The 24,323-nt window shown below is 38.3% G+C and overlaps 3 protein-coding genes across 8 annotated transcripts in view; 2 read left to right on the forward strand and 1 right to left on the reverse strand.

Annotated features, from left to right (window-relative positions):
* Window positions 1–11,260, forward strand: part of LOC126367777 (ecdysone receptor) — a 431,491-nt gene extending 420,231 nt beyond the window's left edge. For 5 of the 6 annotated variants that reach the window (XM_050011506.1, XM_050011508.1, XM_050011511.1 and 2 more), the window contains 3 exons: window positions 51–209; window positions 2,741–2,963; window positions 4,923–11,260. In XM_050011506.1, coding sequence (XP_049867463.1) covers window positions 51–209; window positions 2,741–2,963; window positions 4,923–5,224 — 684 coding nt within the window. In that variant the 3' untranslated portion in view covers window positions 5,225–11,260. The remainder of the gene's footprint in view (window positions 1–50; window positions 210–2,740; window positions 2,964–4,922) is intronic. The other variant, XM_050011507.1, reaches the window with a different exon arrangement.
* Window positions 1–24,323, reverse strand: part of LOC126367787 (putative fatty acyl-CoA reductase CG5065) — a 576,419-nt gene that overhangs the window by 521,246 nt on the left and 30,850 nt on the right. The window lies entirely within an intron of this gene.
* On the forward strand, window positions 16,917–23,460 carry LOC126367825 (secretory phospholipase A2 receptor-like). Its single transcript, XM_050011585.1, has 5 exons — window positions 16,917–17,074; window positions 18,718–18,981; window positions 20,451–20,645; window positions 21,188–21,439; window positions 22,415–23,460. The coding sequence occupies exons 1-5, from the start codon at window positions 17,014–17,016 to the stop codon at window positions 22,615–22,617; spliced, it is 975 nt and encodes a 324-aa protein (XP_049867542.1). The 5' UTR covers window positions 16,917–17,013; the 3' UTR covers window positions 22,618–23,460.

The raw sequence follows: 24,323 nt of genomic DNA on the forward strand, positions 1-24,323 counted from the left end.
ACTGACATACCCAATCCAGTTCAGAACTAATTTAACGTCTGTTTTAACAGACGTGGCAGCAGGCAGACGAGGAAGACGAAGCATCTGACATGCCGTTCCGGCAGATTACGGAGATGACAATCCTGACGGTGCAACTCATCGTCGAGTTCGCTAAAGGCCTCCCTGGGTTCTCCAAGATCTCACAGCCTGATCAAATTACGTTATTAAAGGTAAGTCTACAATAATATAATAACCATCTCCTTAGATCCCGTTTTTCACAGGGTCCGCTTATCTTACCTGAAGGTTTTGACAGGTCCGGTTTTTTACAGAAGCGACTGCCTATCTGACACATACTTCCAAAAAATATTTTTTCGGGAATGTGGGTTTCCTCACGATGTTTTCCTTCACCGCTGAGCACAACAATACTATAATAAATATTTTCTGGGGGGTCAAAAAGGCCACATTGATGCAATTAATCTAAGATAACAATATTACTTTTATATGCGCAAATGTCAAATTGCAATATTACTTTTGAGACGTTTCATTTCCAGTTTTTTTGTCAGAAGTAATCTCCGGAACTTTGAAGGAATTTTGAAAATTATTTCACTGTTATAAAGCTACATTATTCTTGAGGGACAATTAGCAACATTGATATTCTGTCAGTATTCATACGATGTAGTATTGACTTGCCAATAATATTTGTGTCGTGAATTAGGGCTGTCACCATAAGGTTCATATCCATTACAAATATTACAATGCAAGTTATCTTCTAATGACTTGTCTTTGTCAAACAATAGGGATTATAAGCTTGACTGTTTAAAGATCTTATACATGGCTACTGGTTCACTGGTATTTTTTACTGCATTTACGTCGATAACGACGCATATCAACGATAATATCAAATTGTTATCTACTTCAGTCATATGATTCGGAACCATTAGGTATTTATGGTACGCTAGAATTGATGGCCAATTTGCTAGTGTTTGGCTCGATAACAATTTTTGGCAGTAAATCTTTTGCAGACCATTAAATGTACATTACGCTTAAATGCGGGTAGATAGCTGCAGATTTAACTCGTTTTATCTCTTCTTTTTGTGGTCACCCATCCTATGACCGGCCTTTGCGAAAGTTGCTTAACTTCAACAATCGCAGACCGAGCGCGTTTACCGCTGCGCCACCGAGCTCCAAGCGAGTTTTCATCTCGAGCTCCTCGGTGCTTCGGAAGGCACGTTAAGCCGTTGGTCCCGGCTGTATTAGCAGTCGTTAATAACCACCAATACGCACTGGGCCCGCGTGGTGGTTTAAGGCCCGATCTCCCTATCCATCTATAGGGAAGGCCCGTGCCCCAGCAGTGGGGACGTTACTGGCCTGGTGATGATGATGATCTCTTATTTTGACAAAATGTTTGCAGTTGTATAAACGCTACCTCAACTTGGGGGCTAAAATGGCCACATCGAATCAATTCATCTAAGAAAGCATTATTGCTATTTGACATTTGTTTGCATTGCGCAGTTACTTTTATATGCGCAAGTGTCAAATTGCAATATTGCTTTTTTAGATGAATTGCTTCGATATGGCCATTTTAACCGCCCTGCAGAGCACCGCAACGCGCGGCGCGAATTATACCAAGAGCTTCGATTAGACTAGACGCAGCAAATGTTGTCTACATAGACGACATATAGCTATTGATCGAAGCCCGCGATATAATATCGTACATTACGTGGATGTACATTAACCGGACTCTCATTGGACATTGGTTTGACACATTGTTGACAATTTGCTTTTTTTAATGAAGCTACCTTAGGGGCGCTCGTACTACATCAGGCTTTGGATGGATGTAATGTGTACACATGTGCTCAAGTTGTCATACAAATATACAAATAGTTGTACCGAACTTCTACGACCACTACGAATCTGTTATTTGACGAACTCCGGTCGATTAAATTGGGGATGCGATGTCGACTGCATACATTTTGTTGGTGATGCGACCGAGATGGCGCCACAGTAGTTTCCCAATGAGATATTAAATATATTATTAAAAAAAAAATATTTGCTTTAATAGTAGATTTTTACAATATTATACTCTTACCCCTTTACAAATAACAAATAAAACAAAGCTGAACGTGGATTTAAGTATTTGACAGCCAAGCAAAATTTAATAAAAAATTAATCCAATTATCATAAAATTCGACTGAATTTGCTTGGCTGTGTGGCTTTTCGGCGGGAAACGGGAACGGGACAGTTGCTTTCTTCATTGAGTAATCTAAATAATTAATACGAAGTGGTGTTTTGTGGTTAATGATCGCATTAAGTTAGTCAAAAGACATTCGCGAGTGTTATTATATTGGAGTATTCAATAAACAAAGTGTATCTGCCTATTTTCGCTTCGTGCCGGGAAGCCGCTTCATAACTCAAAAGTTTATGCGGACTTTTGAGTTAATTCGTTTGGGGTTCGGAGTAGGAGTCTACTCCGAGGGTGGGGGCTTAGGTTTCATCATCATCATTCATCACCTTTCATCATTTCATTAATCATCAAGAAAAAATAAAATACGTAAGACATGGCTGTATGGGCATAGTTCCCTTTGCCTTACCCTTCGGGGAAAACCAAAACAAAAAAAAAAATCATCCCTGGTTTATATTTTATTTGTAAGGTGGTTATTTCGATAGGATTAAGTCTGTCTCTTCGTCTCAATACATTTTAGTGTGTATTATTTGTCTTTTTCAGTACAAATAATTAACATTATTCACGTACTCTTTCCAGGCGTGTTCATCAGAGGTGATGATGCTTCGGGTGTCGCGGCGATACGACGCGGCGACAGATAGCGTGCTGTTCGCCAACAACCAGGCGTACACCCGCGACAACTATCGCAAGGCAGGCATGGACTACGTCATTGAAGACCTACTCCACTTCTGCAGGTGCATGTACTCCATGTCGATGGATAACGTGCACTACGCGCTGCTCACTGCGATTGTTATATTCTCAGGTGGGTTTGATTTTTTGGTCATCTGCCTAGCATTTTCCCGTTTTTCACAGGGTCCGCTTACCTAACCAGAAGATTTGACAGGCCCGGTTTTTAACAGAAGTGATGCCTGTCTGACCTTCCAACCCGCGAAGGGAAAACCTGCTAAATACAGATTAGGTTTGGTTACATACCTCCTAAAATGCATTTCTCTGGATTGTGGGTTTCCTCACGATGTTTTCCTACACCGCTGAGCACGTGATATTCGTTTATGGTCCAAACATGAATTCGAAAACAAATCGACAATCGTTGGTTTAGGCCTGTGCTGGATTCGAACCTGCGACCTCAAGTGAGAGGCAAGCGTTCTACCATCTGGGCTACTACGGCTCTTTAGGAATTGAATTTTTGGTAATAAAATAAAAATAATTCTAATTTAGTTTGTGGTTGTATCTTGCGATCAGTCTCAGTGACTATAAGCAATGCTTATAAAAAGTAAGAAATACAATGTTAGAATCATCACCAATATAGAATCTTAACTGTTTGTGACTTTGCAGTAAATGAATAATATGAATCTAAATTCCTCTACCATTTGCAGTGTCCTTACCGAGTCCATGTTGATACTCTAATATCTAAGTACTTCTGTATTTTTGTAACACCACATTTTGTACGATGGTCACAATAAACATGGTCGCAATAAACATAATCTATTCTATTCTGAAGCCTTATTGCTGGGAATTATTGCAAAACGATTTGTAGTTTTTGAGATATGCTTGAACAAACATTCATCGAAAGTCGGTTAATGGTATCTAATTTTAAAAATCGAATTACATTTAGGAGACGATATACTGCGATATATTGTCATAAGCTGCTGAGAATTTAAACTAAGCTGTAAACATTACCCGTGGATTTACGCTAAAAACTTAAATTGGTCTAATAACATTAATATTCTTGTTCAGGCTTACCATCTGCCATCAATAAACTGAAACAACATAATATGTTTAGCTTCATTACCTGTTTGCATTTTTCTGAATTGCATTTGCATATTACATAAAAGCTCAAAAACTTGATCAGACTTTGCCAACACGATATCAAACATACACCAACCAAAAATTGATGATCCATTAAAATCCGTGGACTTCTTTCATGGCGCGGACTATAATTGAGAACCTGATATTATCTTTAGTTTTCTAATAAGGCGGTTAATATTATATTTGTAATAATATATGTAATAAAAAATATGTATATAAGAAGACATATTTTTTTACAAATATAATATTAACCGCTTTATTAGAAAAGTAAAGATAATGGCCCCGATTCCTGGAGACACCGTCTAATTTTATTTTAAGTTATATCTGTCATTTTCATATCCGTCGAAAAGGAAAGGGACGGATGATTCACAGCTCTTAATTTTAGGAAGAATGAGTAAATGAACGTGTCGGGTTATTGACTGATGTAAAATTTTTAGACGGTTGGTTTAGATTTGTGCTTAAAATTGACGTGTGTTCCATAAATTTTATGCTTGTCGATTACCCGTCCCTTTCCTTTTCGACGGATAAGAAAATGACAGATATAACTTAAAATAAAATTAGATGGTATTTACAGGAATTAGCACCAATATCAGGTTCTTAATATAGTCCGCGCCATGAAATAAGTCCACGGATTTAATGGAACTAATTGACAAGTCTTTAGAATTCTATGCAGAATTTGCGACACTAGCGCCGCGGCATGAGACTTTTCGTGACACAGACTGTATTTTAAAGCTGGTACTATCTCTAGCCTTCGTTATGTAATAAGGTGACTGAAGCATAATTAGCAGCGCAGCATTGTTTCTAGAAAGCAAATAATTTGAGTGAAATGGAGTGAAAGATTTAAAACATATCTAGCCCTGTGTCCTACAGGTGGAAAAAGACCAAAGACCACCCTGAGATCCGTCCACGACTTTATGTCCACTAGAAATACATGGTCAAAATTTTCAATTTCCAGACCGGCCGGGCCTCGAGCAGCCGCAGCTGGTGGAGGAGATCCAGCGGTACTACCTGAACACCCTCAGGGTGTACATCATGAACCAGCACAGCGCCTCGCCGCGCTGCCCCATCATCTTCGGCAAGATCCTGAGCATCCTGTCGGAGCTGCGCACTCTCGGCATGCAGAACTCCAACATGTGCATCTCCTTGAAGCTCAAGAACAGGAAGCTGCCGCCGTTCCTGGAGGAGATCTGGGACGTGGCGGACGTGTCGAACGCGGGCGCCGCGGCGCTGCGCGAGCCCGCCGCCGCCGACCTCTAGCCCCGCGGCCGCGCCGCCGCGCCCGCGCCGCCCTAGCCGTCCCAGCCGCTAGCCCGGCGGCGCCCGCGCCCAGGAGAGACACGCTCATAGACTGGCTAGTTTAAGTGAAGTGCACTGACACTCCCACGGAAATGATCAACCTATTTATAATGTGCAAATTTACCTTAAGTACTCGTACTACGTATTCGGTGACCGATGTTGTGCGAGAGATTAGTGAATATATGTGTTGTTGAAAGTTTGGAGAATATATATTTAGTGTTGATCGTTCGCGAGTTACGTTTACGACTGGGTACTGAGTTGGTCACTCGGATACGAATATATATTAAGACTTGGATAAGTACACCTCCTAAATTAAACATACGTACATACAATATGAGAGTTATAAGAGAAAAAGTAATATATGAAGAGTTGTTTCTATTGGGTGAAATGATAATAGTAAAAGTTACGTTTTATTTGCCGAAACGCATCAAGCGTTGGTTAACCGTTCATTTGCCGGCTGCGAGCGTGCCCGCGGCCCGCGTTGTGTGCATGTACGCAGACGTGTTATCGTGTTCTGTCGATTTAGTTCCGTTTCATGTTCCATTGTCCTGTGCCCGCGTCCCTCGACAAACGAATATAATTATAATTTATTGCTGTGATGTGATTACATTTATAGCATATTGAATTATCTTATGTAGGCTGAGATAAGTGTGTCTTATTACGATATAATAGATTCTACTGTCGGTAGCTTTCATAAAACATTAACTCTGTTTTAGTACTTTTTGAAATATATGAAGATTCACTGCTCGTTTTTGTATATGTTACTGTTAAAGTCCGAAAACTGGGAATTTTAAGATTTACCTAATGATCTAAAATACCTAATTAATATAGCATTACGCATAGCGTTAAGCCGTTGATCCCGGTTACTACTTATGTAAGTAAGTAGTCGTTACATGCGCCATGTCAGGGGCCTTTCGCGGCTCAATAGTAACCCTGACACCAGGGTTGATGAGGTTGGTACTCCACCTCACAACTCACACGATAGAAGAAGATTACGGCTGTATCCACGAAGGGGTAGGCAGAGGTGTATAGTATATACAGTCATAGAGAATATCATGTACCCACTTTAGAACCCTGTCGCACTATCATATTTGACATTTAATGAGACTTGCGGTTTAGTTTGTCAAAAAAGTTAATATGACATGGTTTCAAAGTGTATACATATTAGTACGCGTGACTGTACACCCACTGCTCACCAGCTATGTATGTAAAACTCCGAATTGATTTTCAATAATCGTTCATTTCGAACTTTTTCCATCACTTGGTAAATCTTAGGATTTATTTACCGGTAAATTCTAAAATAGGTTTTGGACTTTTGTGGTAACATAAAAAAGGTCGATCAGCGCACTAGTTGGATGTTACGTTGGCGACCCGCAGGTGTTATAGTCGCTATAGTTTCGGCGGGGTCGGCTCAAGCTGTCATAGCTGTCAAACTGCCACAGTGCACCGTTCGTGTATATCACTGCCCGCATCGCCGATATTGATGCATTAGCTCCCTTAACCCCCCGAGCCGGCCCAGCCGAACGCCAAAACAAACACTCTAATTACGGTTACTAAAAAAAATATAAAAAAGAAAAAAATAGATAATTTATTCTAAATTTAAAAGCTGTGGAGGCAGGTTGGAATTGTCCCAGTCACACGATATAGCGATTATGAAATGTATCTAATACATAAATTATCCGGATTGTATCTACTTAAAGCGAAATTGTGCGTGCGTGTACCAGGCAGCTGTTATGTAGGTACTAGCGTAGGGCCCATAGATATATTGTTAAGTATTTATTCGTTTACTTTATTTAATATTAGGTTAGCAACATTCCTTTATATAACTAAAACTTCAAAAAGTACAAAGTGGCAGCTAATTTACCTCAAATTGGAAAACATATATTTGTATCTATTTGGCCGAGCTTACTCTATGGGAACAATGTTGATGTAAGAAGATGAACGCATTTCTGATAGTACATGCACGCAGATAGATCTAAATTATACCCAATAAAACGTACCCTGATGACAGGGACAGAGATATAGTACATCGCTTAGCTTTTTTAGTTTATGGTTGTATCTTGCGATCAGTCACATTGACTATAAGCAAAGCAGATCGGGAGATGGGTTTCAAAATTTATTTTTTTACTAGAAAAAAATATTTTTTCACTAGAGATTTTTTACATAATAAATGTAGGTACTTCAAAATTCGGCTTATAAAAACTAAGAAAGAATTACGTTGAATACAATGTTAAAATCATCATCAATATAGCTTAACTGTTTGTGACTTTGCAATAAATGTATAATACGAGTCTAAATTCCGTTTAGCGAGAAAGGGACGAGAGATATGTCACTCTTCATGCTACGTTTTAAAGGGTAAAACAAATCTTTCTCACCTGCCTCCACTAATCATAAGACTCACAGTCGTTAACACAATAAGGTAATAACTGCCCAAAATAAAGCTATAATCGGAAATGCCTTATTTCGCGTTACCTGTACCGTGTACCTACATTGTTGATGAGTGGATTATCATTATAGGTCGGAAATTTGGTGGCATTTTATCTAAACTTAACGGTAATACATGATATAGAGTTGACATTACCGTTCACCCTACCTGGCTTTTTAAAATAATATATCTATTAATTATTTGCTGATATACATTCGTATAGCGCTGTACAAAACTGAAATACATTGCAATGTGCATCCAAAAAAATAATATATACTACTTAAATAAGATCGAATTATTGGTATGCAAAACATTCGATACGTATTTTATTGTCTAATGAGGAAAAATATTCTGCTGTTTTTAAAAGTCAAGAGGCAGTGAATGGTAATATCAACTCTATATTATGTACCACCGTAAAGTTTACGTAAATCCGCCACCGAAATTCTGATCTATAATTATCATAGTATATAGAACCTAAAATTAACGATCTCAATTACCAATAAGCGTTGTTAAACATTAAGCGTGTTTTCCATTGGGCATTCAGACTTTGGATTTGTGGAAAATAAGGAAAAATCATGGTCACTTTTTTGAGTAACCTCCTTAAGACAGATTTACATGGCCTACGGTCTATACTGAGAACTTTGACAGGCCTATCTTTCCAATTAGGCACTCTGGGCTAATACCCAGAGACCCATGATCAGTTGGATAAATAAAAAATATCGCTTCTTTTTGTCTGATTTAACAATATACTCAAAGATCATTCTAATTTACGCAGGTTACAATAGGTTAAAAACAGCCCTTAATTCCAGAAAACAATATTCGATATTTAAGAAGGGCTTCCAGCAGTTGCTTTAGACGAAATTGAAGAACATTGATCATAAACATTGACACGAAACTTCCTCATTCTTCCCAAGTTCAAGTCCGTGCCCGTAGTTCATCTCTGACGCGTCTCTCCATCTGTTGTACAGTCCGTCTCGAACCTTCGATATATCGCATACTACCACAATATCACTAACATGACTCGCGATATCACCATCCATTCGTAATATACAAATAAGATAATATTAAGTGTCTGTTTGGTGCGTGTTGGATGTGTCTTCTTTACATCCATTAAGTGTGTTGTAAATTTACATTAATACAGTATGTTTGTGGTTTTTGGAAATGCATTTCTTAATATACGTATAACAGAGCGATCGAGCTGGCACCGTGGGCTGTACTAGTCCGCTTCAATAATTTTATTATAGCATTAGGCTCTAAAATAGACATTGAAGCACAAATCGTATTGGCTTCGGAAGGGGCTTAACAACACTGCCATTATAAAGTTATTATTCATGGTGCGAGAATGCGTGTGCTCATCTGTCGATGTTCATTGTAGGATAAAGTATACTGTCATGACACGAGTAACTTTTAAGTTATGACACGATGCCTTATAACTGGGATGCGATCGTAACCTGTCACCCCACACGTTACGGTCCGTCGCAAGTTTGTGACAAATATAACTGCCATTCGATAAGTAATACATCATTCGCGTAGACTTCAAGTAGCTTCATGTTTTCGGCCTCTGTCGGTGCACAGCCGGTCGTGTTTGATACATAATTATTCAATTTCGAAATTGTAATAGATTTATTAAGTATGTAATAATAATCTCACATGAGAAAGTAATAATTAATGAGATACCTACCCTAATATAATTTGTGTCTTAGCTGGTAAACATTAGTATGATGATAAGTTTATATCGCTTGTTGAATGGGAGACGGCACACTTAGCACCGAGCGGCGAGGCCTGATGTCTGTCTAAGTGTCCGCTGAGGGTACACGAGCGGATGTGGTACTACCGACTGCAACCATACAATCCTGCGTTTCGTTTCGTTGGGAGCACCGAGCACACAAGTGACCACTCCTGGCGGGTCCAGTCTATTAACTAAACGATGGGCTTAACTGGAAGTGATACTTCTTGTCCATTAAAACTTGTACATAGGTACCTTTAGATTCTATTGTCATATGTTTGACATATGTTTAATTTTATTCATCTAAGAAAGTACAGATGGCTGTTGTTATTATTATATTATTTGGGTAGAAGTATATTTTTTGTAAATGACCTCTGTATTTATCTTTTGTAAGCCATAGGGACTTAGATTAATACGAGCAGCGAACATGTGATTATTAATTTCATTGATTTTTTTGTATTTACTGAGATAATTTTGTTCAACGTGTATTCTTCGTTTCGACAGATTTTTTTTTCTTAATAATTTTGTTACTTCAGAGTGCAATATGTACAAATATTTACATAAATATAAATTGTACAGTCAATTTTTTAGTTTTAATGTGTCAACGCAATATGTTTCGCTGATCATTCGTTGAATGTACACTGGAAGGCATAATATCTTTATCACAATTGGGGCGCCCCACTATTTGTGTTTCTAATACTTAAGCGATTAATTTTATTATAGAAGGACTAGGTGATCTTTGTATTTAAATTTGCTAATTTTTCGTAGCAGATTAGATTTGTTTACTGGTTAAGATGAGTAATGTACATTTTGAATTGATTTAAAAGTGATTTAGTTGTTATTTAGAAACGAATTTTTCTTATTAGATATAGCTGGCAGCATCTAGGACGTCAGTCCGAAAGACCAGTGCTTGTGCAATTGTTGCGGGCCAGGGGCCTATACCGTCATGCGCGTTCAAATCTTGCAACTCGCACTATATACTTGCAATACGAGTGACTAAACGCACTTGCTCTCGCTTTTAAACGTAGCTAGAAACACTTTGTTGGTCGAACGTGCAAAGCTGGTTGCAGAAATTCATAGATAATAAATTGTGCTGGTAGCGCCAAAATGACTAACAATAAAAGCCTAGCGGACAAAATTTGCAACTTTTCACAGTTTGAAGACTGGCATGATTTTAGGCACGGTCAACATTAAATTTACCGATTCTCTGGCAAAACAAACTTAATTTTATTTTAGTTTGAGTACTCTGAATATAGTTCCGTCCAATCATTACGAAAGAGATAGAGCTAGGTTTAATACTGTTAAACTAAAATTGAATGGAGTCTGCTCAAATCGGCATCAATGTCGTTATGTAAATGTTATACATTATTTTGGCGCCTCTAGAATTACCGTGGTAGTGATTTATTATCTGTGGATTCTACATTTAGTTGCTGCAGTTCATATTTTGAAAATAATCGTTGAATATGACTCTTAAAGTACGCATGAAGCGAGAGGAAGGGCGACTATCTTGTGCCACGATATGGGTCGGCTGACGCCAAAAGTAACCCTATTCCGTGTTCATAGAAACACAATTTTGTATATTATTTCTTTTTAAACTGTTAGTCCACAATAACTATGGTTTCCTCCTCATACTTTGCCTTGTGAACCCTCTGTTCTTATGATTTGACGGCAGTGGTGAAGCGAATTAGTTATAGGGAACAGACATGACGATATGTTAAAATTTTAGAGAGTCAACTTTTATAAAAGAAAACTACAAACCAAGAAAAGGTGTGTACAAAATGAGGAAATTTGTATGAAACTTGTTATGCGAATAAACTTACACCTCAAGATAAAAATATAAAACTTACTATTGTCTTTTATTTGCGTTATCTACCTCAACTTTTGTATTGCTACGTATATTACGTGGCCCTACAATATACATACATGAGAATCAAAATGGCGGATGTATATTAATTAATCCAGGCGAAATTTATATAAAAAAAACTTTAAGATACACCCGCCATTTTGACTCATGATACATTTGAAAAAATAACAAGTATAATTACCTACCTAGTCGATTTTTAATATAAAGATTGCAGACTCCTGTATTTTTCTGCTATGTATTTAAAGAAGAATGAAGTATATTTTCTCTACTAATACCTATTAAAATAGAAACTTGGCATTAGATCTACAGCAATCCTGGTCTGATACCTGGTTGAGGTCATCGTTGAGCCGTCGAACGCCCCTGACGTGGCAGCAGTAGGCAGTAACCGGGGCTAACGAATTAACTTTCGATGCACGGATCATTTACTTACGGACCGGTGATCAGCCTGTAATGTCCTAATTAAACTAGGGATCACAAAGTGATTCTTGTGATGTGTCCCTACCGGAATTCAAACCCGGGATATGATCTCAAAGTTCAACCTCTGGACCCCGGAGGCCCGCAGCGCTTAAAGTACCTATATAATCAGTATCTAAGGTTAATTACAATCAGTACCTTCTCAGACCGTTACCGTACAGGGTGTTAGTGAGATCGTAGCAAATACTGAGGGGGATGATACCAACCATGATTCAAGTTGAATTTTCCGGCGCAACATTCATGTTTGTTTAGTTTTTTTTATATTATTTACAACTATACTTTTACAATGGAAAGTTCCACTTGATATTAACTCAGAATAATGAGTTGAATCATCCCTCTCAGTATGTGTTACGATGTCATTACACCTCGTACAAGTTCGTACAGGTTGCCATAACGAATACTGAATGGGATGATTCAATTTCAGACCGTGATTCTGAGTTGGTATTATGAATTTTCCGACAGGAAATTTCATGGAAACTTTAACGTTTTCTAAATTATTTTCAGTTCTATACTTTTGCGACGGAAAATTCCACTTGATATCAACTCAGAATCATCCCTCAAAGTTTTCGTTACGATGTCACTATCACCCTGTATATAAATAGGGATACTCGTATGTAATAAACAATCATTATTATCGAATACATACATATGTTGGCAATTTCAAAAAAGGAACGTCACGTCACTTTTTAAGAGAAAAACGTTTTGGCGGGTGTTCCGTCTGCGACTTCGAGGAAAGAAAAACAAGTGAAGACGAAATTTGTCGAGAGAAGCGAAAACTGAAAGACTATTTGTTGTATTCTTTTGTATTAATATTTCTTATTATAATTTGTAGTAATAATATTTGGTTTCCGTAATAAGAGTGATATTTGTGGTACTTAACATTTTACTGATTAATACTGGGTATGTTACTAATATTTACGTTTTATTGTAGAGTTTGCTAACATCAGAAGTGTTTCGGATCCATTGCCGTAATGGACGAGCGAAAGTCCAGATCGAAGCGGAGGCCTTCCCGTTCACGCTCTAAGTAGGGGGCTGAGCAGGTGAGGGACGCCGCTACCTTTGCCGCGAAGAATATCACCGGTAGCGGGGAGCACCAGGTATGGTGATGTGTTTACCATCGATTGCAGATCACGATCGAAACGAAAACGCGTTCATCTGCTAGGTATGAACTCATTAAGAAGAGGAAGTCGAAGAGCAGCCGAAAATAGAAACGTGAACCAGTGAGTACGTCTACGAGTACGGTTACTTTACATAATTGGTGATTTGGTACTTGTAATAATTATAAATCAATCAAATGACGGCCGGAGTAAAACTTGTTGCCTACATATAAGGGCCCTTATAAGGGTATACAAGTCCTGGGCCATGACACATACTTGTGAACGTCCTGACAAACGCTACACAGGAACAGTTGTCGTGGAAAACATGACGCCCTGGTTGCGGTTAGACAACTGGAGTCAATTGTAAGCTCATGTTGGCAATTATAGGTGATTGTTTACTAATAATATTTATTTATTTTATTATTCATCTATATATTTATATGTACCTTGACGCACGCACACGCACCTCTCTCTCTCTCTCTCTCTCGCTATCTCACACACACAAACACACACGCGCACACACACACACACACACACACACACACACACACACACACACACATGTTTGCAATCCACACTCATGTTTACCAAACTCGAGATTGGTACAGGTTTACCTAAGCCTAAAGGTAAATTGCCTAAACCAATCAATCAGTATGTTGCCTAAGTCTAAAGGAACAAGACTGATTTGGTATTGCATGAGTGGAGAATTGTAAATATCACACTCACACTTACACAAACACCAACACACTCTCATGTTTACCAAACTGGAGATTGGTACAGGGTTACCTAAGTCTAAAGGTAAATTGCCTAAACCAATCAATCGGGATGTTGCCTAAGTCTAAAGGAACAAAACTGATTTGGTAGTGCATGAGTTAACACTCACACACACACACACACACTCATGTTTACCAAACTGGAGATTGGTACAGGGTTACCTAAGTCTAAAGGTAAATTGCCTAAACCAATCAATCGGGATGTTGCCTAAGTCTAAAGGAACAAAACTGATTTGGTAGTGCATGAGTTAACACTCACACACACACACACACTCATGTTTACCAAACTGGAGATTGGTACAGGGTTACCTAAGTCTAAAGGTAAATTGCCTAAACCAATCAATCGGGATGTTGCCTAAGTCTAAAGGAACAAGACTGATTTGGTAGTGCATGAGTTAACATTCACACGTACACCAACATTCCACTCATGTTTACCAAACTGGAGAATGGTACAGGGTTACCTAAGTCTAAAGGTAAATTGCCTAAACCAATCAATCGGGCGGGATGTTGCCTAAGTCTAAAGGATCAAGCCTGATTTGGTAGTACATGAGTAGAGAATTGTAAATATAACACTCTCACGTATACCAACCTTCTACTCATGATTACTAAACTGAAAATTGGTACGGGTATATTATACTATATATAATAGATATAGATAATATAAGACACGAGAGAGTCGCCTAAGACTAAAGGGACGCAGTTAGATTAAAATATCATTCGAAAATGATGTCAAGATTGGCCGAACGGAATGATAATTAATTAATCTTTGAATGATTTTATGTTACAGTTATTTGAGCAGCGCCTGAGGGCATGCGCTTTGCAGAATGGCCGTGTTGGCAATTTCAAAAAAGGAACGTCACGTCACTTTTTAAGAGAAAAACGTTTTGGCGGGTGTTCCGTCTGCGACTTCGAGGAAAGAAAAACAAGTGAAGACGAAATTTGTCGAGAGAAGCGAAAACTGAAAGACTATTTGTTGTATTCTTTTGTATTAATATTTCTTATTATAATTTGTAGTAATAATATTTGGTTTCCGTAATAAGAGTGATATTTGTGGTACTTAACATTTTACTGATTAATACTGGGTATGTTACTAATATTTACGTTTTATTGTAGAGTTTGCTAACACATACATAAACTCACGCCTATTTCCCACCGGGGTAAGCAGAGACTATAGAATTCCATTTGCTTCGATCCTGACACACTTCTCTTGCTTGCTTTATTATCGAATAAATTCATAATAATTGACAACTGTGTGTCACTCAACGTTAAAATTATATTTTTTTTTTCTAAATGGCATCTGTCAACAGGGACAATTTTGCCAGCGTCAGGGTTGGGAAATACACATTTTCAGTGTACAGGAGCTCCAGAAGTTTAGGCCAAATGATCGGTTGTTAAAATTATACGAACATTTTTGAAATAAAACGAACGAATTGCTATTTAAATGTGGCAGGCGAAAAGTGTGATAATCCGTTACTGGCCATATAAGGTTTTTTGTTTACCCACCTACCTAATGCTGAGTTCTTATTCTTAAGTAGGTACCTACTTCCTTAATATTTTGCACATTTTCCTGTTCGAATCAAGTTCTGAGATAATCTAATTAATGACCCATACACAAGTACTTATCTTTAACATGCAACGTACAAAATAACGCAAATTATCACAAACACATGTACTGTATCGGACGAAAGTAACGCTTAAAACTATCTGCGTATGGTAAATGGTTGTTTGTATCATTATAATAAGGAACCATATTCAGTGCGATTCGATATGGCATTGATCAGCCAGTACGCACTTCGATGTTTGAACATGTTTTTATGACTTCATAAGTTCACAACTTATTTTTGAATAAAAAACGCGTTTTGTCTTTTCATAAAAATTACACCTGTTTAGCTTGTTATTTACCCTATATTCAAATGCCAATTGTTTCGAATTTCGAATTCGTTCCGTCGTGCTGTGAGGAAGGCCGCTAAAGGGCCCCATATACGGTACGATTTGTCTGTACGATCCGTCGCTTCAGACCGATCGAAACGACGAATCGATAGTGTATATCAAGGTCGTTAACGATTTACTTCATCGAAGACGATATCGGAAATCGCAACAAAAACCCATGCAATCATGAATATCGTAACGATGAATCGACAGTGTGTGGCTCTTTACTATCAACGATTCGATATTCCTTTAAAATATGTATGTGCGAATACTGATTTCGCTTTAATAGCCATTTCTTAACCTAAATTTTTCTAGGCTTTCTTTTTTGTTTTGTAGCCGAATCAAAGTTACCGCCACATAAATAAAGAAAAGAAGTTCATTTTCCATTTTATTAGGCACGTATTGTATTATTAGAACACAGGTTTATACTTCAGTTTCAAATAAATAAATGATCAATCGTTACGACCAATCGTTTTGTGTATGAGCGTCATTTGCGATGCGATAAATCGTCACGATTTTCATCAGATTGATCGTACAGCCGAATCGTACCTTACATGGGCCCCTTAAGGCAAATGAGACTGTTATTGTAATTTTCTTATTCGGTTTATTTCTCATACTAAACAATTTGTATTGAAATAGTTTCGTTGCCAACGGGTCGCCAAACTGCCAAAGCGTCACCTATCGAGTTTCCCTTTTACCTCTAAATACCTGATGAACCGTTTAGTGATCGCCTAGAGAATACAATCTCGTGTGATTGGGGCTCAGGTAAGCTCGAGATCTCGAATTCGCGCGATCGCGCCATCTTCGAGATCTCACGAGATTGGCAGTTTCGTGTATTTATTCTTGGAAATAATCACAATATTTGAATAAATTATTATGTAATAAACATTATTTTTTTACGATTTTTCCAATAAACTTATTGCTTCGTAACTATCATTTTTTTGTCGGCAACATGGCCATGACGTGTCGATGAGTTATGGTACTAACAATTGGATTGTGTCCCAGGTTCAAGATAAATTATGAAATTCTGATTACTAAATAAAGACAGATCTAAACCTAACGAAAAATATTTATTTTTTGAATCAAGAAATCCGTAATAAATCATTATAATAAGGAACCATATTCAGTGCGATTCGATATGGCATTGATCAGCCAGTACGCACTTCGATGTTTGAACATGTTTTGATGACGTCATAAGTTCACAACTCATTTTTGAATAGCGAACGCGTTTTGTCGATTCACAGAAATTACCCTGTTTAGCTTGTTATCTACCCTATATTCAAATGTCAATTGTTTCGAATTTCGAATTCGTTCCGTCGTCGCGCTGTGAGGGAGGCCGCTAAGGCAAATGAGACTGTTAGTGTAATTTTCTTATTCGGTTTATTTCTCATCGAGATTTCTAAGTAGCCAGTTGTGTTAAAGTATTTTTTTTTTAATTAGCCTTTAATAAAACCTGTGAATAATGATTGGGACTAAATGTGTATCGATATTGTTTTTAGTACTATTGACTTTTTTAGAAGCAAGTAAGTGTTTTATTTTGTTACAGCTTATTTTACGAAGTGAATACGTATGTATGTATTTGTGCGTAGGTAAATGAATATACAAGATTCCTCGGATTTTCCTCATTGTTATTAAATTATTAGGTAGGTAAATTATAATTTGAGGTAAATACTTACCTTTACAACAAAATAATTAACTAGATACCTACTTATTATCATCGTCACGCTGCAAACTTACAGGGTAGGCACGTTTATCTGTTGTCCTCACTTGAAAATGCAATTGCAGGTAAAAATGAGTTAATATAAAACTGATAATAGTTCATTTATACCTTATTTACGACTAAAGTGGGTACATATACCTATTTAAAACAGTTGTAGGTATTGATAAATGGAAGATGGCCGAAATTACTGAGGTATTTGTTTACACACGACACCACACCATTTTATGTAAATATTCAGTAAAGTTATATGTAAGAAGTTGACTATAACATTAGAATAATGTATAACTTAGTTTGCATGTTTCATGCCTCCTTTACACAATTGGCGATTTAAACGAGCGCGATGGTGTAGTGGGCATACTCGTTGATCATCGTCTATCGAACTTACGGACGGGTTACCTTTACCCTTAAGGGTCTGTAATCACCTTTTTTGACGTGACTTGTAGATTTGCCGCAGATGGCATTAACTACTTAGCCGGACAATCTGTATCGGCTGAGCTGTATACTTTTTTGCACATTGAAATTGGTGAAACTTCATTCATTAACCCGCCCGAGACTTTTCCCGGGACTTCCGGTTTTGACTGTCAAAGTATCGTAGACATTATAATTCAATAACGTCGAAAACGACCCTAAACAATTTGTATTGAAATGGTTTCATTGCCAACGGGTCGTCAAACTGCCAAAGCGTCGCTTATCGAGTTTCCCTTTTACCTCTAAATACCTGATGAACTGCTTGGTGATCGCCTAGGGAATACAATCTCGTGTTATTGGGGCTCAGGTAAACTCGAGATCTCGAATTCGCGCGGTCGCGCCCTCTTGGAGATCTCACGAGATTGGCAGTTTCGTGTATTTATTCTTGGAAATAATCACAATATTTGATATAAATTATTACGAAATAAACATATTTTTTACGATTTTTTTCAATAAACTTATTGTTTGAACTTATCTATCACCCATGACGTGGCCGGCCATGACGTGTCGGTGAGTTATGACTCTAACAATTGGGTTGTGTACCAGGTTCAAAATAAATTATGAAATTCTGATTACTAAATAAAGAAATATCAAAACCTTTCGAAAAATATTTCTTTTTTATAATTAACTTTTTTATGAATTTGAATCAAGAAATCCGTAATAATAAGTCAGACATTTTATCGTTTTTCTATGACGTCAGTGTGCTTTTTCATACAAATTCCATAGTAATCCATTGACTATTTTGAGTTTCGTCTTTTGACGTTTAGTAAAAAGTAATTATGTAAATAGGTACTTAATGTTTTTATTATTTTAGTTATTATTATTTTTAGTTTTTATAAATATTTATAGTTTTTATTTTTGTAATTATATCGAATATAGCAATATACACTTGTCGAGATAGCGTGCAAAAAAATTACGTATTACACCCGATTTGACTAAGTAATTGGAAACAAGCCTAATGAATTTTCCTTTTTACAGACGCTCAACTGAGTAAAAGATTCTTCCGCAAGGACTACACGTATCTTATAACAACTGAAGCCTTCTACAAGATCCATACGGTACATAGAACATGGGCTGAAGCCAAACAGAGATGCGAAATGGAAGGAGCCAGCCTGTTCTACGCGGAGACTGATGATGAAGCCAATGACGTCATAAGCTGGTGGAACCAAACACAACCTTTTTACTGGGTTTACGTGGGGATATCTGATTTGTTGGCCCAGGAAGTGTATGAGACTATTGATGGTAAGTTTTTGTCAACATAATAAATACTTAGGGGAGTTCTTCTTCCGCAGCAGCCCAGAATACCCCTGTCACGGAAGCATTGACTATTTTGAATGAAGTATCAAAATGTGACAATATAGACCTGTTTTTTCCCCTATAAATAAAATTGTTTATACTGCGTATGTGTATTTGACTATGTAGTTAATTTGATGACTAACTTGAATTATGTTACCTACTTTGTTTATTGATCTCTGGTTATGTTATTATGTGATTATGTTATGTTAATATTAAGTATGTTTAGTATCCAATTTGTTTAGACCGATTTGACTTTGACTAATGTATTAATTTAATAATTTATAGGTAATTGGTTAATTTTTGAATATTTATTTTAATTAATTATGTTGTCTAAATTATCTTATATGCAATGATATCGATTTGGGATTGAATCCTTTAATGATACCATTTATTGTATAATGTAAATGTGAATAAATCAATGAATAAATACGACTCTCTCCATGACACTGTATTTCGGTACTTTAATACGAAAATCCATGCCGATATCAATTCTAGAGAATAGAGCAAATATATGCTCTATTCTCTAGTTTTGAGGAAGAGTGAATAGGCAGCCCAGCAGTGCGTACCTACACCAGGGCACTGTGATCGGTACAAACATAGTACAACTGCCCGGACTTTTCTCCCCTAGCAGTTTCTCTGGAGGAACATAGAACATGGGTTCGCTGCTTGTTGGAGATGCTTAATCTGGACGGTAACCAGCCATGGCCGAAGTCTACCACCAGTCTACTCGAGTAATACCACCCAGGAGTCACGGGTAGGGTCTTGGGGGAAAACCCACTGACGAGAAACTCCAACCCCCTTAACCACGTAACGTCGATATTTCCAGAACATAATATAAGCTGACTATATCCCAATTGGGGTAGTCAGAGGTACATCCATCGCAAGATGAATTAAGTACCACACCTCACCACGCTTTATGTTAGACCAATGCGATAGATGGCGAGCAGTATCGCCGTCTACAATGGTTGAGCCAACTGTGTTAGTCTTCTTCTTCTTCATCTATCGTGTGGATTGTGAGGTGAAGTACCAACCCCATCTACCCTGGTTTCAGGATTATTACTGAGCCGCCATAGGCCCCTGACATGACTCATGTAACGACTACGTACTTACATCAGTAAGTAATAACCGGGACCAACGGCTTAACGTGCCTTCCGAAGCACGGATCTTTTTACTTTTTGGACAATCAGCAGCCTGTAATGTCCTAACCAAACTAGGGATCACAAAATGATTTTTGTGATTTGTCCACACCGGGATTCGAACCCGGAACCTCCAAATCGTGAGCACAACGCTCAACCACTGGACCACGGAGGCCGTTTCACAATGACAATTCCAGGGTTTGGCATTTTAAAAGAATATTCAGTTCTTTTTTTCGGTCTTTCGGAACTTTTTATTTTTTAATTTTACACATTTCTCAGGCCGTCCAGTCCTGGACGTGTACAGCAACTGGGGTCCTGGTGAGCCGAACAACGCCGGTGGTGTGGAAGACTGCGTGATCCTGCGCAGAGACGGGACGCTCAACGACGACCGCTGTGACAAGAAGTATCCGTTCATATGCAAGAAGTCTCTGAACACCCTTCAGTGGAACAACGAGTGTGATATGCCAAATCAGGGTGAGTTCTTTGCTGTATTATGACGACGTTCAGCTGGTTATTGTCCTGGACATATCGTAAAAACTGACAGTGATTGGATTATGGGTTTTCGTTTGTCATGTTTTCATGTGTACGGCCTTCGTGGTCCGGTGGTTGAGCGTTACGCTCCCGATCCGGAGGTCCCGGGTCCGAATCCCGGTGGGGAAATATCACAAAATTACTTTGTGATCGCCAGGCTGATCACCTGATTGTCCGAAAGTAAGATGATCCGTGCTTCGGAAGGCACTTTAAGCCGTTGGTCCCGGTTACTACTTGCTGATGTAAGTAAGTAGTCGGTACGTGAGTCATGACAAGCGGTGGCACAATAATAACCCTGACATCAGGGTTGATGAGGCTGGTTTTCCACTTCGCAACCCACACGATAAGAAGAGAATGTCAACTTAAAATACCATAACCTACTTCTTTTTTGAAGTCTTTTAAAATGCTCAGAAGAAGTTGAATCAAATCGAGGATTTAACATCTTAGAATGCAGGTGTGAGTTAATGTAACTCTGTGCGTTTCAGATTATGTTTACAACGATGCACTAGGCCGCTGCTACAAGTTCCACACAGACCCGAAGAATTGGACCGAAGCAATCACATATTGCAGCGCCGAGCAGTCATACTTAGCCATCATCAATAGCCAAGTGGAAGACGACTACCTGGTCAAACTGACTGAGGATGCGAAGAAGGATGGAGTCTCCGGCTTGTCTTTGATTGGTGCTGTATATCTGGGCTTTCATAATGTGGATGGCACTGGATGGAAGACTATTAAAGGTAAATTTGAAAGGTTCATTGTTTATAACAACAATCATCACGCCTGTATCCCCGAGGGGTAGGCAGAGGTGTGTGAGTATTACACCTACTCACTTCTCGTCCTGTAAATCGAGTTCACAAATAGGAAAACCACGTCGTGATATCAATTATTTATGTTCCAAGTATGAATTCAAACTCATACGCTTGTGCTACCCCTTCGGGGGCGCAGGCGTGATGCTATGGTGTGTGTAGAGTACACCTTTTGTATACAACCATGATTTGGCTCGCCAACATACCATCACTCTGTACAGGCAGACCGTCCTGCATTGACTTGCTCTGTATTCAGATGACGTATGCGCCTGAGACAAGGATAGCAATATCAATACACTACAGTATGTATTAATTCTTATAACCTGTATGCAGTATTATAGGTGACATAAACGTACCAGATTCGTAGCTAAAGTTTAAATAGTTTCATAGTCGTATGTCCTAAACTGTTTATACTTCTCATTTAACATACCTTACAGAGTGATTGAGCGTTGAACTCACGATTCGGAGGCCCCGGGTTCGAATCCCGATGGAGACATCCTCTCAGACGACGCCCTGAGCCGAGGTTCGCGCCCAACTGGGCACCCTCCGGCCTGTTGTCTTAAACGTTGTACTGGGTGAGGCCTTCGGCGCTTCCCATTTGTCCAGCCAAGTAGTTAATGCCATCTGCGGCAAATCTTGTACAATAAGTCACGTCAAAAAAAATAGATGGGGACATATATCACAAAAATCACTTTGGTTTGGTTAGGATATTGCAGGCATATCACCCGATTGTCCGTAAATTAAGATGATCGGTGCTTCGGAGGGCACGTTAAGCAGACTAGTTGTTACATGACCCATGGATCTTTGGTGAACAATAGCCCTGACACCAGGATGTTGACTTGATTGAATTCGCAACTCACACGAGAGAAGATGATCAATAACCATCATACCTCACTATTTTTTTAGGCACGCCCCTTGAAGACACTGGTTACCCAAAGTGGGGCAACCAACAACCCGATGGGGGGACCAACGAGACTTGCGGCTCCATGTTCTACACTGGCCAGTTGAACGACGTGTCCTGTCACCATAAGATGTTCTATATCTGTGAACATGATATTAAGAACCTCAGCGGAGCCATAGATGAACGGTTCAATCAATTAATCGAATAAATGAGCCTATTGCCCCTGACTCCTGCAGACACTTCCCAATTTTATTTCAAGTTATACCTGTCACTTTCTTATCTGTAGAAAAGGAAGAGGTCGGACGATTGACAGCTGATACACTTAAAATGAATGAGTGAATGAATGAACAACCCGGGCGAATCAAATGGGCTGATTCGCTTGCTACCCGTTTGACGTGTGTTGTCAACTTAACACTGTCGGGTTATTGGCCAATATAAAAAAAATAGAGGATTGTTTAAATTTCTATTTCAAATTGACGTTTGTTTCATTAAATTTTATGCCTGTCGATTACCCGTCCTTTTCTTTTTCGTCGGATAAGAAAATGACAGCTGTAGCTTGAAATAAAATTCATAACCATGTTTTATTAAATTCATTATTTTCTTACAGAAGTATATGGTACTGAGAAGAATCACTACATAGTATAAAACAAAGTCGCTTTTTCTGTCCCTATATCCCTACGTACTTACACTTAAATCTTTAAAATTATGTAACGGATTTTGATGAGGTTTTTTAATAGATAGAGTGATTCAAGAGGAAGGTTTATATACCTATATAATAATGTAGCAGAGTACAAACTCTGCTCATACTGGCCTTTCGTTCTGACCGTCATTTTAAATTACGAAATTCTCATTCTATTCTGCATTTCCTTTCATTTTACACTCTTTTGACTCACTGCATCCCCGACTTTCATAAAAACAACACAAGTATATTTATACTGTTTAGGGCCGTGCCTTCTAATTCTTGATTCTTTTGTGAAGTGTGTATATTGTGAACTTTATATATTCCTATCCTGTTTGTGAAGTGTTTTTAATAAACTGTATATATTTCTGATTGCTGCTTGATTCTAATTTACCATCTTTATCACCAATCACTCCCCTACTCTGCCGGCACGTCGGGATACCATATCCTCACCACCCAGTGTGCCGCAATAATATCCATGAAATAGTGGAGAAATACTGTAATTTTTGAGGTTTTTAATGTGATGTCGTAAATAATTTCATTTTTTCCTCAGCATTGCACTCGAGCGAAGTTAGTATATTATAAAGATACGGATTTTTTAAATCATAGTCGTTTTAAAACTAACACCCGTATTCTAAGATGTTCACTCGACTATTCCTCTCCTCGAGTCTACCTCAGCTGAGCATTTTGGTATTTAAAATTGTCATTTACGTCCTCGACTTGAGGACTCGTATTATAGATACTGCCAACATACGAAATTAATGACATCGTGCCTCACTGTAAACTCGAACTCGACTGCCCTCAAGATCATGCTCAAGTCTCTGTTTTTATGTGAGAACTGTAAGATTGACATGATATTGAGGACAGTCTCAGCTGAGATTAGTTTATTAATACCACCCAAAGAATACCGATTTTGAGCTGAGTTCGAGGAAGACTGAAGACGCCTCAACTGAGATGTCAAGGAAGGTTAGAGTTAACATTTTAAAATACGAGTGTTAAACCTTCCTATTAATATCATAGAATAAAAAAACAATCACAGAAGTGTCATTCTGTGCTCTGCACTAATATACGAGCTAGATTTATTTACCTCGAACTCGTTGCACTATGACCACACCTTGGACACTTCATACAAAAAAAAACACGTTTTATACAACCACTTATTGACGTTACCGTACACGCGCATTTGTGTGTGTGACGTCTGACGCCATACGATTGAAGACTAAAGTAAGACCGAG

Source organism: Pectinophora gossypiella, chromosome 6 (assembly GCF_024362695.1).
Source record: "Pectinophora gossypiella chromosome 6, ilPecGoss1.1, whole genome shotgun sequence".
Lineage (NCBI taxonomy): Eukaryota > Metazoa > Arthropoda > Insecta > Lepidoptera > Gelechiidae > Pectinophora > Pectinophora gossypiella.

Bases quoted from the DNA above. Each gene is read 5' to 3' on its own strand.
- LOC126367825 (XM_050011585.1), top strand. From the start codon at position 17,014: ATGATTGGGACTAAATGTGTATCGATATTGTTTTTAGTACTATTGACT. The intron at 17,075-18,717 runs GTAAGTGTTTTA...TCCTTTTTACAG, and splicing joins ATTGACTTTTTTAGAAGCAA to ACGCTCAACTGAGTAAAAGA. The intron at 20,646-21,187 runs GTGAGTTCTTTG...TGTGCGTTTCAG, and splicing joins GTGTGATATGCCAAATCAGG to ATTATGTTTACAACGATGCA.